At 43.1% G+C, this 16,370-nt stretch overlaps 1 protein-coding gene across 1 annotated transcript; it reads right to left on the bottom strand.

Moving 5' to 3' along the window:
• Positions 1 to 51: 51 nt before the first annotated feature.
• Positions 52 to 9,796, bottom strand: PTGER4 (prostaglandin E receptor 4). The gene is made up of 2 exons (XM_080637130.1): positions 8,403 to 9,796; positions 52 to 930 (listed from the first exon to the last, which is right to left on the bottom strand). The coding sequence occupies exons 1-2, from the start codon at positions 9,231 to 9,233 to the stop codon at positions 337 to 339; spliced, it is 1,425 nt and encodes a 474-aa protein (XP_080493256.1). The 5' UTR covers positions 9,234 to 9,796; the 3' UTR covers positions 52 to 336.
• Between the last annotated feature and the right edge of the window lie 6,574 nt (positions 9,797 to 16,370).

The following is a 16,370-nucleotide window of genomic DNA, read 5'->3' as shown; positions in this document are numbered from 1 at the left end:
CATATTTGGAAAGGGAAAGAAAGAAAAAACAAAGTGATGGGTCTTCCTATTTCCACGGGTGCAGCAGCTCTCCCTGTGTCCCAAAAGGCAGTTCATGTTTCCAGTCCCATCAGACCTGCCTTGTACCATTTTTGATGGCAGGGTCCAAATGCAGTGTCTGCTCCATACAGTCCTCAGTAGTCTAAAAGAAACATACCCATCACATGGCAAGAAAAGAAATAGCCCTTTGGAGCACAGTTGATCCCCTCTGCCCTTGAATGGCAGAACACCTCTCTATTGCACCAGTTTTTCCAATGTACCAGGAAGTATCCCCAATGTTGATGCTTTCGCAGCTATCTATATACACTTTTCTGACAAATTCAGTGTCTCTGTGGGGAAGGTGACCTGCAGAGGGCTGCCCTTCACTGTACAGCTGGCCCCGCCAGCAGACCCCATTTCATTCACCAGGAAGACACTCTCAGAGTCCTGACCCTGTGAGGAGTCTGAGGTCTCCGAACTGCGCAGTGTCCTCACTGAGGTGGTGTCAGACTGAGCCAAGCTGGTACTGGGACCTGGGAGCAGCACACGGCCCCCAGCACTGCTTTCACTTAACTCCGGAGGATAGAGCAGCGTTTGAGAGGTGCTGCTGATCTCCCTCAGCTCACGGGAGATGAAGGAGGGTGACTGACTTGACATGGCAGAGGAGGTCCTGCGGCCATCCACACAGTTGAAATTGCCCCCAGAGTGCTGCCTCCGAGCCCCTCCGATGCGGCAGAAGAGGCACTTGACCTTCTCGATGGCTTTGCTGAGCACGGTCTTGCGAAGGAGGATGTAGACCCATGGGTCTAAAATGGGGTTCACCGAGGCAATGCGGATGGCCTGCAGGTCAGGGTTCTGCCTCACATCTTTCACTGATTCCGGCTGGTACAGCTGGTTCACAAAGACACGGACCTACCCAAGGACACAGGAGAAAAGAAAGACACCGTTATACCATTACAGCAGGAAACCAAAGTTTACATTTCAAAGCAGAGACCTACATTTGCTATGCAAGCTATGACAAGAGAAGAGACTGGCAAACACAGGCATCTCAGATTGGCAGCTGTGACACTGTTTCTGGAAACAGCAAAAAGAGATGAATCTGCTATAAATTGGTCTTCTTTGTTACACATGGGAAAAGGAATGGCTCTTTCTCTCTCATTCTCCTCATAATTAATCCCTGAATCTCCAAATTTTGGCTGATCTTTTTAAAAATTCCTTATTCCTGATACAACTCTGGAGCAAAGATGTAGAGCTGTATCCTGTTCCCTTGGTACACTGTGAGTCTTATGCTACCTACAAAGAGATAGCTGACTGAGGAGACCTGCGTTGTCAGTTCCTCCAGCAAAGGACTGATTGTTTGTTTAGAAACAAACTGAAACACAGATTGTAATTCAAGTACATCAGACTCTGGAAGCAAGTCCAGAGCTGTCAATTCTGAAGTTTAGAAATGCATTTTGCTGGCACCTGTCCTTACTGCAATTATTTCTACACCCTCAAAGGCTGGCTCACTGCAGCATGGTTTTGAAAAACAGAAATGTGCTAAAAAAAATAATAAAGAAAGAAAGGTCCCCCAGCTAGGAGATTTTTAATCTTGACCTTTTAATAGGTCAAGATGATGAGGTGACTGCAGCACTGGACTGGAGTGCTCTGCCCTCCTACAGGAGCCCGCATTTTGGTTCTAGTTACATAAGCATAAGAGCACTGATGAAGTGGTGAAGAATTTAAGATGTTGAAGCTGAATCATGAAGGAAGTATTTAATTAGCAATTTTAGTTTATCATGCAAAAATATAAGACTAAAGGACGCTGTTTTCTCATAGAAATGGCTTCTTCATCTTCTTCCTCTGAATCCAAAAAAAATCCCCAGTAAACTAGTGCCTCTCCTGGTTTAGAAGCCACTTTTGTAAATGCTACTGTGAGTAACGCACAGCCCAATTCTTTGATATCAGTTGTTATCTTTCCAGTGTCACTAAGGAGGATGGAATCGTGGCATCATATGAATTCGCGTTGATCAGTGTCAAATAGCTATTATCCACTGCAAGCAGCAGTGTCCAATTACAGGAAGGCCCCGGAAAGCCACTGAAAAGAACTGATAATGGAAGATGCTGTTTTCTTTAGATTCCCTAAGGTAAGGCAAAATAAATCCCTTAATTATCTTATCTGATACAGTAAAAATCGAGCAGCAAAATGATGATGTTTTTAAAATCTTATCCTTGGCTCCTCAAACGAATCACATCTTGCCTTGCTAGGAAGTTACAGACAAGGAGACAGACAAATATTTAAATAAACAAGGCAAACTAACACAGATCTCTTCAGTTATTTTTTATTGGAAGTTCTGCATGTGAAACCATCCATGTCTGGTGAAGAATTTCACAATTCTGTCTGGACAAATTTTCCTGCAGCAGGCCAGTGCGGTGCCATTTGGCTTGTCAGAATTCAGAGATTGAGTATGTTCCAAAGCTATCAATAAAGTATGTTTAAAATAATGCGGAGTGCCTCTTTTGAAGCCTTGTGCATACAGTCTCTCTCAAAACGACTGTCAAATCGATATGACTGCCTCTACTTTCTTTCTTGATGATATTCTCTAGGTTTATGGGTAGCAACACCTGCCCATGGAGTTAAAGTATGGGAGAATCTTGAATTTATACAGCACTATAATGATGAGAGTTTTATTCTTGATTCCTAATGATTTCTAACACTGCAGATGTCTTTTTGACAACTCATTTATTTACCTTAGTTTTCTGTTAAGCCAAATATGTAATTGGAATGCTTCAAAGAGTATTCTCCTGCTTACTGAACTTATGGGATTTTCTTTTATGAAGCTTCACCTGCTTTAATTTTTTTTTCCACTGTTTAATTTATGTTCCCTCCACCCGGCACCCATCACCACGTGATTCCATAAGGAAAAGACCAGCCCTCCAGAGGCTGAAATAAGGCCTTCAAATAGGGCTGTTGATTCCTTAAAAACGCTCTTAACGAAACCCTCTTGCCCTTTGCTGGAGGGTGGTCTGCCTCGACGACACCTTTCCCGAGGGCACCGCTAGGTGGCACGGGTGTCCTGCGGTCACCGTGTCCCACGATCACTGTCCCACCGGGCCACTTGCCCCGTGCCCGGGGGTTGCCGCGGCGCATACCGGTCATGCGGATGGAAGCGGGCAATCCTGAGCTAACGCTGCAAGAGGAGATAAGTTCTGCGACTCTATTTGTCAGCTTGTGGAAGCAGAGCCCTATGACTGATGCTGGGGCTGAAAAGGAGCAGCAGTCAGGTGCCCTGAACCTGGAATGCTGAAAAATAAATTGAGGCTATGCCTGGCATTGGCTAAAATCTGTTCTTGAAATACTTGACCATTTGAGAAACATTTTTTGCCCCTAAGAAATGGTAAGAGATCAAATGTATAAATATGCAAAGGTAAAATATAGAAATACACCATTCCCCAGGAGATTTAATTTGTGCCATACCAACTCTTTCCCGAAACACTCCTTTTCTTTTTCTGCACTGAGATTTCCTTATGCAGGGGAATACACCCTGAAAGTATGTAAATGCTGCTCTATGTATTTGAACAGTCGATCACCGGACAGGTACGTGCCCTGAAAGCCAGGAGTCCAAAGGACAGCGTTGAGGGAGTGGAGGCTTTCTAGCAGCTCACACAACTGAACACCGTCATTACTGGGAAGATTAGAGGTGTGACAGGGAGGGGTATTTGCTGATAAATCCATCCAGATCACAGAATCCAAAGGCACACTTTGAAGATAGCTGAAGAAGTACACAGTCCAGCTAAGGAGACCTGACTTCTTTCTTTTTTTTTTTTTAAAACTTGGAGCTCTAGTTACATGTCAGTGATTTAATAGTTGGATTGTTCTTTTGATAAGCTGCATGGGAAATTGAGGTACCTATTTCACCTTTCTCTGTCTGGCTTTGCTGAAAGACAAAAATGTCTTTTAAGTGTTCACCCTGTGGCAGAAAAGGGCAATTGCTAATTGCACAGTGCAGCTTGCTTTATGTTATCTCTGTATGCTTTATTTCCATTTGACAGCTATGCAGCACCTACAGGTTAGAGATTTGTAAAATGGACAAACTTAGTGAAAACTTTGGACTGTATGAAACTGTTTCTACTTCCCGAAAGGCCTTACATCTTCTGTTAGAAGCCCCACAAATGTTAAATGCATCTATCAAGACAGACCTACTGCAGGGATTACATATTAATCACAACAAAGTAAAAGTTAATCTGTGTTGGAATGCCAGTTTTATTTTATTTATATACTGGTGAAACAGCACTTACTAATGTATCATATACAAGAACAGCAAGAGATGTATCCTCTTTTGGCCAGAAGCGTTCTGCTGCAGGAGGCAGAGTAACAAAGGATATTGCCTTGCATCTTGTAAGTCAGCACCAAGTAGAATCCACTACTAAATTAGCTAATCTGATGCTTGAATTTGTGCAATTTGAAATCCTACTTAAAGAAAGAAGCACACTAGAGCAATAAAAATCTCAAAAGAATGAGTTTTGTACATTAGCTTTGTAGCTGTAGGATTCAGGCAACATATTGTAAAAGTAATAGCAGTTTGTTTGCAATTGCGTTAAGCAGGACATACCTCCAAGGTATGTTGAATTTACACTCAAGTTATAGGGAGTTGTAGGATCAGTCCTGTGAGCTGCTTGCTGCTTTTCCATTTTACTAACTACAGACACAAATCACGATTTCCAATCCTATGAAGTACACAAAGTGACTTGTATAGTTACAGTCATGCTGGTAATTGTCTTCATAAATTCCACCTGCCCTCAAAATCTCCTCACATACTGATAGGATAAACTTAAAAACCATACACTACTAAGCAGGAACAAGTTTTTCAGCTCTGCAAGCCAATATCTTTTGCTCTTCAAGGGCCTGGTGTCCGCTTGGTGTCTATTCCACTGCTCAAAACTTATGTCTTCCCCCTTGCTGTTGGCTGCAGACAGTCCCTGATATTTCAAAAGTCAAAACCAATCAAGCCAGAAGAAACCCCAAACTTTCAGATCAGTTCAGCATTAATTTAAAAACTCCTGATTATTTCATGCATGTGCCTATTCGCTCTTGAAAGAGTTTGTTTTTAAATGCCGGATAATAATTTCTACTCTATTCCTGACAAAAATCTTTCTTAATATAACTTATTCTCTACTTTCAACTTTACCCAATTCTATCTCACAATATTTTGGAAGATGCACTACCAGTGCGGAGTTCAGACAAGAGTCAGCACACAACTTGCACATTTTCCTTATTTCATTTTTAAACTAGTGTCAAATTCTCATGTCTTTTGCATTGCTTTCTGCATACTAAGAACACAAGGTTGTAGCAAAAGTTTCACGAATATTTTCCATGCAGCTTTTCTTTCCTTGGCAAATTTGACCAGCTTTAAGTTCTGTAAAATTCATTCACCATTTTGCATAATACCCCACAATTTTGTTATAGTACTCATCACTGTAAAAGTTTGCTGATTTTATGAATAAATCATTAAGACACTCAAAAAACCTATTTGTAAACTGAGTGCTGGAGCATCTCATTGTTAAAAACTGCTGCTCTTTGTGACTCAGCTTGCTGTTCTTTAACAACTTTTTAAATCAAGACAAGCCTTTACTTATTATTTCAGGGCTATTTAATATTTTAAGACTTGAAATTTTTTTGTCAAACCCTAATAAATGTAGTCTGCATGACTGCCTCTGCTGTTTTATTATGTTGTGAAAACGTTCATACTAAAATGTTAAGAGATTTATTTCTCTCTTAAGTCTTTCAGAAGTTGCTTTGCTTTGACTTAGGTGCTGGTTTATTCAGCTGAAATCATCAATAGGAAGTCAGCTCATCTGAAAACTTCAGTCACAAAGCACGCTCTGAGCCTGCTCTGTGTTTCTGAATCATGCCGCTGCCACCACCTCACCCCTTGCTTGCTCTCAGTGACTGCCAGGCCGTCCTGCCGCTCAGTGACAGTTCCTTAAAACTCCAAGTCGAGAATATGTACCTCTGTATTAGTGAATGATCTACCTCTGCTAGTGGATCCTTCTAGGGATTTATAGTATAAAAGTGTCACTTTTTTGAGTTTCTCTCTCAGTTCTTAACCTCAGACTATATATATGGCTTAATACAGCAGCAAGCACAAAACAGCATATGCAGCCATAGCACTCCCACAGGGGGAGGTAAACAAATAACAAAAGCTGCTAATGAAGAAATTTAACCACACTGGACACTGTGATGATAAGCATGTATGTGGTTGGCTGGCCATTTTAAAAGAAATCTTCCTTTTTTTCTTAGTCATCCATCTAAGTGAAATGGCAGGCTCTTGCCTCATTTTAGATACAAAAAAGATGATGATTTAGCGGGGAAAAGCTGACTTACATGAATGCTGCCGAGGTAACACCGTGCCTTTACAGGTAGTGAAATCAAGGTCTGAAAAAGCTACACAACTTAATCACCTGCACCTTCACGTACCTTCTGCGATACACAAATTTTTCACTAACTACTGTTTAAATAATAAACCCTCTGCCCCACCCCGCTTCATTAAGTGTAACTGTCAACAATCCAGTTCACTTTCTGTTAACCCTTCCCGCTTCAATTTTCCCTTTTTTTTTTTTCTTATATTCTGCCATGACTGCCTATGTACAAATGGATGTGCAGTTTCATTTTGTATTTTAAACTCAGAGTTCTCAGCCTTCCTCTAACTGCTTGTCTACACAGTAAGTTCTGGCTTTTTTTCCTCAAACTGCTTAAGTCCATCACATCACAACCCTGTATTTAATTTCCACAACCTATTTTCTGCATTTACCAGCATCTGTTTTGAAAATGCGATATTGTTTCTTTGTCAATTAGCTGTTTTAATACCAGATTAATCAAATTAAATATTCTCAACACACAGTACTGTCGGGGTTTTCCCCACTCCATGACCTGATGCTTCCCAGTGCAGCAAGCTGCAGTTTCCGGAGCTGGACTGCAGGACAGGTTGTGCTCAGCTCTCCTATCTAACACACATGCAACTCCCAGAGATACCCTGCGTGCAGCTCAGTACCTCTCAGCTCCCTTCAGATGTCAAGCAATGGACACAAGTAATTTTGCTCGGTCATGCCATGGTGCAATGCAAAGTGACAACAGCAAAGGACGGGACAGGGCTTTTTGTGACAGCTGGGGCTGCAGCACAGCCACACTTCAGTAGCTCCCGTTTATGTTAGTAATGTGGCAAAACTGGCTCAACCCTTGCGATTACAACTCCTCTGAGGCAGGGGGACAGACTTGCTGATGTCTCAAGTCCTGTATGTTTACATGCACTTCTCTAAATTTTCTTACCATGGTATACACTATTTGTTTCACATCCCCATCTGGCCAGCTGTATTTCACACAGATCTCCCTACTGACAACAAACCACCTCAAAACAATCCTGCTAAACCACTTTCTGTCTGACAACCACTGCTTGGCTCCCTATAGTGTGTTTTGGAAGGTGGTGAATAGAGCAAGCCACCTATTTGTTTTAACATTTCTGAGCCAGAAAAGTTCACCAGGCTTTATTATGGGGGGTGGCAAGAACTGAGCCTCCAGCTGGTAGGTGGTTGTTATTTTATAGTTCCTTGAAATAAGGTGGAGGAACAGAAGTAGATCCTGCATGTCAATTCAATGCCACTAATTGTTCAGCCGTTTCAGAAAATTAGCAAATGGTTAATGGTACTGTTGCTTGACATTTCAGCATGATCTCTAGGTTTACAAGGATCAGATTGCTCCAACTCTTATTCAAGTGAGCATTACACTGGCTGATGGTTCCACCAAGTTTCCTTCTCCTACAGCAGGGAGCTGCTGGAGGGATGCCTGTGTGGAATCTACCCCAGGGATGGTGGGTTAATCCCTCCCTTAGGACGGGAAGCTCATCTCAAGGTTTGGTTGTGAAGCACTCTGCATGTGGCTGGTGCCAAGTGAACAGAGCTGTGTCCTCCTTCCACATATTAAGGACTACTGTACCCCTTCAGCAACAGCGTGCACATTTTAAAAACGCAATAAGCATCCAGAAACACAGGCCAGACCCAAAGCTCACACACCACAAATTATTTTTGGAAGTGAACTTTAAAGTGCCTCTAGCTCTCAGCAAGATTTTTGCTATGCGGATTCCAGATGAACAGTGGAAAAATTACTGAGAACTTTTGACGCTGCATTTTAACCAATTAAAAAAGCCCAGGACTTGGGATAAGCAAGTTTTTCACGTAAATATGAATCAACACAACTTTCTCTCACCATGCACGTACACTAACAGCCCTTAAGTTATTCTAACAGTTTGCAGTGCCAGCTAAATAAGAGTCTGTCCTACAAGCACACACTAGGAGCAAGAAAGCTCAGTGGTGCAGGCGATGGAAAAGAAGGGTTGCACATTGTTACTCACCACCAGAGGAATGGAGCAGATGACCACCACCAGGGAAGTGGCAATGAGCAGAATAACCATCTGGATCTCTGCTCCGGCCATCCGACGGAAGCTCCGGCGTCTGCGAAAGTCAGATAAACGGCTGGAGGTGGTGTCTGTCCCCAGGGACGTGCGCCGCATGAACTGCCGGTGCATGCGGATGAGGGCCACGCACACCAGGATGTTGCAGACTACGGTGACCATGATTAGGAAGGAGCTGAAGCCGGCATACATGTAGGAATATGCCGCATGCGTAGCCTCTTTTGCTCGCCAGTCTATGAAACACCAAGTGTGAGGGTACTGCAAGGTAGACTTGCCAAGCCCCATGCTGGGGAGGGCGCAGAACAGCACGTTGGAGGCATAGATAGCAAAAAGCGTGAGTCCTGCCAGCTTCTTGTCTACATAATGGTTGTAGAAATAGGCATGGTTGATGGCCAGGTACCTTTCTATGGACATGGCACAGATAATACTGAGGCCAGAGAGTCCAAAGAAGAGGAGGATGAAGGAGCTGTACTCACACAATGCCGGTCCTCCTGGCCAGCGGTTCTGCAGGTAAGTGGCAATAGTGACTGGACTCACCAGACAGGTCCCTAAGAGATCAGTGACCGCCAGTCCACATACCAATGTGTAGAAAGTGGTTTCCTTCTGCTCCTTCCTGGACTTGCAGAGCACTACGATGGCTATGAGGTTGCCCACCACACCGAAGATGAACATTACAGTGGGGATGGTGGGGGGCTTTCCACCCTCGGCTCCCGTGGCGGTCCCGTTGGTGGAGCCGTTCGCAGGTGGCATAATAGTAGGGTCGAAGGACATGATGTCCACGGTGCTGCTGGTGGACTCGAGCAGAGGCTGGAGCGGACCCGGAACGGCAGAGTAAGGGAGGGGAGGAGTAGTTCAGCGTGAGAACAAAACTTGAAGTGAGGGAAGACAGAAAAAAAAAAGAAAAAAGTGGTGTGTTTTTGTTAAAAAAGGGGGAAAAGAAAGTCCTAAAGAGGCGCCTAAGCGGGGTGCCGTCCGGTAGAGACCGACTGCAGCGGAGGAGCCGGAGCTGCGCCTTCCTGCCGCTGCTCTGCCCGCGGCGCTCTGTCACCCAGCGCGAAGGGGGACTGAGGTGGTCCGAGGCGGAACAGTCGATGGGCGCAGGGCCGCCTCTCAACTTCTCACACCGACGCTGGGGATGGCTCGTCTCGTCTCAGCTCAGCGCGGCGCTGGGGCGGCCCTGGGCGGGCGGGCGACGGCTCGAGATGCCCCCGAGGACGGCGCGGGAAAGTGCCGGAGCACGGTGTCCGTCGCTCATCCCCTCCCGCCGGCCGGCGGTGCGGAGTGAAGAGGAGTGAAGAAGAGCGGAGAATACCGACGCGATGACGTGCGGATTTCAAACGCCGTCTGCCTCCTCACAGCGCTCCCGCCGAGTTTCGCCGCGGAAGCGGCAAGGGCAACTCCCGCCGCGCTCCCCGCCCTCTCGCCCCATTGGCCGCCCAGTGGAGGGCAGGTTGCTCGGGGCCGGCGGCGGGCACCTCCGCCCGGGGCTGCATGAGGGGGGAGGTGGCCCGGTTCATGACAGAGGGGGGCGGTGGTGGTGGTGTGTAGACTTGTGTGTGTGGGTGTGTGTGTCTGTGTGTGACGGCGGGCGCTGGCAGGCGGGGAGCACCTGCGTGCATGGTGTCCGCTTCGCTTCTGCTTTCTCGCGGCCGGGAGGCGCCTGTGACCCCTCGGCCCTTCCCGCGTGTGGGGTGAGGGCTTCTCCCACCTTCCCTGAAGAGCAGCGCTGCCGGACGGGCGCTTTGAGGAAATGTTCCCGCCATATTCCCGCCCTTGGTGGGGGGAGGCCGTGTCGCCTCCCTGTTCCCAGGAGAAAGGGCTGTGACACCGGCTGCCAGCTCGTGAGGGTGAGCTGGGAGAGGCGGGGCCGAGCCGCTTGTCAGGAAGACTCGCAGCGAGGCAGTGGTACCACAGTGCGCGGCACCTGGCAGGGGGTGCTGCTGTCTAAGGCCAGCACGGCCTGTGCCTCCCGCTGCAGGAGAGATGTCCTGATGTACTGCCTGTATCTGGCCTCGCTTAGTGATGTTAGTAAACACAGGAAGGGTGTGTGTACATTCGAGGGAAGTATTTATACGTTTGCTTGAAGAACTTGTGCTGTCTTGACTATGGGGCAATTGTATATCAGTTGGAAATAGGGTCACACTTGCTGGCAGAGCACGATGTTCATCATTCAGTCTCCAGCTGGAGTGGTGGAGGGACAGCAGGCATGCTGTGTGATGCTTTGCGGTGGCCTTCATCCGAGTGAAGGTGGTGGGGAGTCCCTAGTCCAGAAATGCCCACAAAACCCACAACAGGTATGAACACGGGTGTTTCTGCTGGAGGGGAAAGTACTAGTGACCGTGCTGATGCTGTTGGGCCATGAAGGAAGCCTCACACCATTGTACAAGGTCGGACACGCAGATCCAGCTGGTCTAACATTCTTGTACATTAGGTGACATGGGTTGCTACAAAGAATACAAAATCTGTGCCCTGAAGCATGACATTTATACCCTACAGAAACGTCTGACATAAAGGCGAAATGTATTATAAAAGTCTGATATTTTTTCAGTCTTGCTATCTCTCTCCTCTCTTTATTTAAGCCTGTGAAAGTGATGCCTGTGGACTTACTAGCATTCAGCAAAGTCATGACAGTATCATGACATCCTGGCAGCAAAAGTACTGACAGAACAAAGAGCAAGTGTGTACTGTGGAAAAGAGAACATAGTTTCTGTTTTAAATGCTGTATGAACAGACATGAAGAGAAAAGCTATTTTTTTATTTGATCAGCTTTTTAGTGTTGTTATCTAACTGCTTTGAAAACTAACTTTTAGTTTTAGAAAAAATTGCTTTGAAGCAACACATGGAGAGAGAAAGGATGGTGGTGGTGGTGGTCTGGTCTGCTCAGAGAAAATGAACAGAACTTTTCATTAATATTTTGCTAGTATTGACAGCTCTTCATCTTTTACAAAACTGGAAAATCATTCCATCACAAGCACAAAGCTATGTGTGGAAGTAGAAGTCACTTAGGTTTACCTGATTGGCAGAAGCAAATTATAAGCACTTCAAAATGCTTTCATAAGAAAGCAGAGCACAAAGGTTGTGTTTTCTTATCTTTTAAACAGTGTTTGGCAGTTGCAGAAGGGCTGAACCAGGTACTGAGCAAGCTCTACATTCAGGCGATGTGATTGCACCTGCTTTCTCAATACTCCTCCTTTCCTATGCTGAGACTTTGGTGCTCTGATATTAGAGGCCCTAATTTGGGATTATGTTAACACAGGTGCAGCAGTCATTACTGGTATGGGAGAAGAATCACCTTGCTTCCCTGCAGTGGTGCAAAGATTTTTAATGACTAAGGACAGAGGAAATGATTTGTGTTTCTTTGTTGCTGCCTTTTTTTCATTTTTTTACTTGTCTGCAGTTCCAGACTTACATGGTATTTTGTCCATGTCACAACAGTGTGTCTTCAGAAGCCTCAGTCTGTAACAGAGGGTTCTTAGGTCCTTCTGTGGGTATGTATACACGTGTGTATGTGAAGGAGTGAATGCTATTTTACATTCTGTGAGGCCTGTGAGGCCTGTGATACATCTAAAGAACTAATGGAAAATGCAGGGAAACCAGGAAAATCAGTGAAGAAACAACAAAAGTATAGTTTTGAGTGCAAGGATAGTAAGATCAGTTTTGTGAAATAGTGCTAGTTCTATAATTAAAGAATGTGATAGAAATCAGTCACAGAATTGTATGACGTTGCATGGGAGCTTATTGTATCTACCCATTGTGTAAATCTTTTAAAATTATTAGAAAAAATCAGTAACTTCTGTGAGTTTCCCTTTGAAGTAATGGTTCTGATAACTGGAACTACTAATTAGGATGAAAAGCGTAATCACACAAAAACCTTAGTCTTCATAGCAAAGAGACAAAGTGGAACTGAAAAACTGAAGAAATTCCACTTGCAACACAAGTAGTCATGCTGTCATAGCAGAAATATCACATGTGGTAGCACTGAGTAACCACCAAAGAACTTCTGTTTGTGCAGAAACCACTTAGGTGAGAAGTAAAAATATCTGGAAAAAAAAAAAAAAAAAAAAAGAAAGATCTGAAGTGATAATCATGTACAGAAAAAAAAAACCCAAACCACCAAACAAACTACAGTTCTTTTAAAAAATACTAGATTAGAAAAAATAGACACTGAAAATAATTAAGATAAACTTTTACTTGTCTCAGAGTAAACTTTTTCTGATTTTAATGTTGTTACACTTTTTAGAAGATTAATTCTGAAGTACATGAGTCAGCTACTATAGTTTCATTACTTGAGCTGTGTAACTAACTGTAGTCATATTTCTAGCTCGGTGAAAGATTTAGATTAAACTACTTGACTTTTTTTTTTTTCTTCTTCCGTGGCATGTCTCAGCCGCCATGTTATATCCCTTACAAAGCTCCTTTAGCCTCCTGATGGTTCCAAAACCTTACCTGCTTTGCTCAGAGACAGCTGGAATATAGACAAATAAACTACGCAAAGGTCTCCCTGCTGTATGTAACTGTGATTTTAACACCAAAATTCCCATGTAGGCATGTGAATTGATGGGTATTTTCTGGAGGTGCTTCTGTGAGCTCCACTTCCAGAGGAACTGTGTGTTCAGCAGGCAGTAAAAGTGGATATACAGCCAATTTTGGAAACTTTGGACTGCTGTTAACGTGCTGCAGGTCTGAAAAATGTTTTGCATGATAAACTCCCGTTATATATCTGAAGTTCAGTAATGTTCTTGACTTGGTCAACAGTTTGTGAACCTTTCTTCTTTGCTGGCCATAGGAAAACTTGTTGCTTTTTTGCTTCATTTTTGTTCAGCTGTCATGCTTTTGACACGCAAAGTTTTTCAGGAAAAAACAACCATTAGACTAAACTCTGTCTGTATGCCAAAATAAAATCATTATTAATAGACAATGGAAATAGACTGAACCAAATGTTACATAATATTCTCTCTTTAATTAACCATTAGAAAAGAAGAAATATAGACAGAGTAAGTTGAAAAAAATGTTTGAAAGGAAGTGGGGAATTCTGTAATGTAATTTGAATAGAAATAGCATTGTAATGAGAGAAAAAAAAATATATTTTTTAAGAGTAATATTTTCCTGCCCACATATTTTCATATAAAATCATCACAGATAGAAACAGTATAAAATTTATTTTAGGAGTTCTGGTTATTACTGGTATGACTAGCCAGAACTTCTGGCACATTTCCTTTGTACCTGATAAGACAGCTTGATGAATGGGGGCTTTCCCTGGGTGGGGGAGTTCCCTGGGAAGTGAGAGCAGTCATGTCCCCTCTCCACCCCCCCACTCTTGTCACTGCATGACTGAGAAGAGAGCTTCAAACTGCCACTGGCAGGGGATCTGGTGGTGCCTTGCTGGCATGCAAGGCACCTCTGCACTCCAGTAGGACACCGTCGTGCCAAAAAATGCAGCTGTATAATTTACTTCACAGTCATGTGTTCCATATTAGTCAATTGTGCTACTGAAGTTTGAGTTTTTTCCCCCATTTAAATGATTCTGTTAATCTTTATAGCACACTGAATGACTTTTTCCTCTGTAATAAGATTTGTCACTGCAGTGGTACATAGTTTCATTTTAGTAGTTATGAAGTCGGTATTAAAAATTAAAACACTTTTAGGCTGGGTTTTTTCAATCCATTTCTTCAAAGCAGTATAGATTAAATCAGCTTCTTCCTCAACTGTTTACAGTGTTTTTTTCTGATTTTTTTTTTTTTTCTAATGGCAGTTCTTACTTGCCTTTCAAAGGCCAACAGTATAAAGGGGAAGTTCATAGAAAAGCACTAATAATTAGCTGCCAATTTTTTTTTTTAAATTTTAGAGCCCTTAAGATAGTTTTAACTACTTCAGGTCTTACCTGATGAATTAGAAGTAGACAGCCAAGTCAGACCCTATGCATAAAAACATGTTATGAATAACATTCTTCCTGGGGACAAATTGTGGCACTTTCACTAAGGTAAACTAATATCTTTTTAGAACATATGCTGGGTTGCTTTTACAAGGAACTTTAGAATATCATTTGTAAATATTAATAATTGGAAATATTTATATTATTTTAGCTTTCTGCAGTTGGTTGTATGTGGTGGTTCATTTTGTTGTGATAAGGTACAGTAATCGACAGCTGTGTGGAAGCAGAAACAATCCATCATTGCACCCGAAGCAACTGTCTGGCTGGTCCCATTTGAACCTCGCTGTTCTGCAGATTTTCCATGAGACATCTGAAGACTCTTTCCAAGGATCCTGACTGTAACTCTGTGATGGTATCTGTGTGCCTGAAATTTCAAGACAGTGGCAGACTTCTTCTTTTTGTCTTTCTTTTTTTTCTCTTTACTTCTGTTCCTTTTGTTTTTTTCTTCTGGAGGTGTGGTAATGGGACCCGGGAGTGTGTTAAGCAGCCCTATTCTGTAGCTTTGAAGAAAGAACTGAAGCTGTGCATTTCCTTTGAAAGCTGAAACTTTTATCAAGTGTTAAAAACTGTGTACCAAAGACACCTGTGATGAAATCAGTGGACCTGTGATTTTTGCAGCCAGATTAACAGTCATGGAAGTGGCTTAATTCATGATATGGTTTTGTAGCATTCCTTTCTTTGTTGTCATACTTGGCTTTGGGGTTTTTTTTAAAAACATCTCTGTGTAAAATAAAGTGAAGTTTCTCTGGAAAGTATACCACCTGTGCGTACATCGTGTTCTCTGTTTCTACCCTGGAGAAGCACTCCAGAAGATTCTCAGTAATTTTGAGGTAAAATTTGTTTTCTTCTGTAAAGGTGCCTGATTGATCTTTGGAAAAAGGGCAAACTCCTTTGTAGTAGATGCTGAGGCTGTATGCTAACTCTGCATCATGAAGGCTGGCTTAGGCATGTGATTTGAGGCTAGATGTGAGTTACAATCAGCTGAAAGTTTAATAGAAGTTTTTTCTTGTACCATCCTGCCCACTGTGGGGCTGGGCTTGAAAGCATTTGCAGCTGTCAGGATGGATTAACAATTAGTAGAGCAATGCAGTGGCTCTTTCATTGCCTTGTGGAAGAATTTGCCTAATAAATGCTGAGGCTGTGCTCTTTGGGAAACATTTTTGCCTTCTGTAGATGCTTACCATTGCAATTATTCAGGAAGTTTTTGTACACTATGTAAGTATTGTATGTAATCAAATCTTGCACGGGGTGAATTATATCATGGGGTGAATCAGAATTAAGCTTTGCATTCTGAAAGATTCCAGAACCGGGAAAAATAATACAAACCAACAAGCTACTGGGTGCTATCTGTAAATCAGCACTTTGGTTCTTAGAAAAATTTATTTAAGCTCATTGAAAAGAGCCTAATTTTGTGACAATGATTCATGTGTTAGGTGAGTCAGTTATCTTGCAGTAAGAGGACACTGGCAGCAAGATCATTGGAATAAATGCCAGTTTTGGTAAGCCTGCAGCAAATGACAAACTGTATTTGCAGCTGAATGCCTTTAAAAAGGTTGGCAATAAGTTTTTAAGGAGCAGTTTTCTTGCCTGTAAATTCTCTGTTACTCCAGCAGAGGGTAGTTTATCCTCTAGGAAGCTAGGTGTGTTGAAGGAATGATCAGGAAAGGTAGCTTAATGATTCCCATTTACTTTTATTTGAGATAGGGCAATGAAAATTAACTTCAGCAGACTGACTTCATCAGATTCACAAATGCTGAAACATACTGTTAGGTTACAGTATGTTCTTAAGCTGGAACTCGAAAATGCAGCCAAATTTAACACTAGTCCCATTTCTGTCCTGCTACCAAACACTTTGTTTGCCCTTCGTGAATTACTACAGCTATTCTCAGCTTATGCTGACAACAACTGCATTATGAGCTGATGCTTAAAAAGCTATCTGACTTTCATTTGTCAGCTGTAAAGTAGATACAACATGA

Source organism: Psittacula echo (genome assembly GCF_963264785.1).
Source record: "Psittacula echo genome assembly, chromosome: Z".
Lineage (NCBI taxonomy): Eukaryota > Metazoa > Chordata > Aves > Psittaciformes > Psittacidae > Psittacula > Psittacula echo.
Note: the sequence above shows the minus strand (reverse complement) of the source record. Positions and strands in the feature narration are given on the sequence as shown.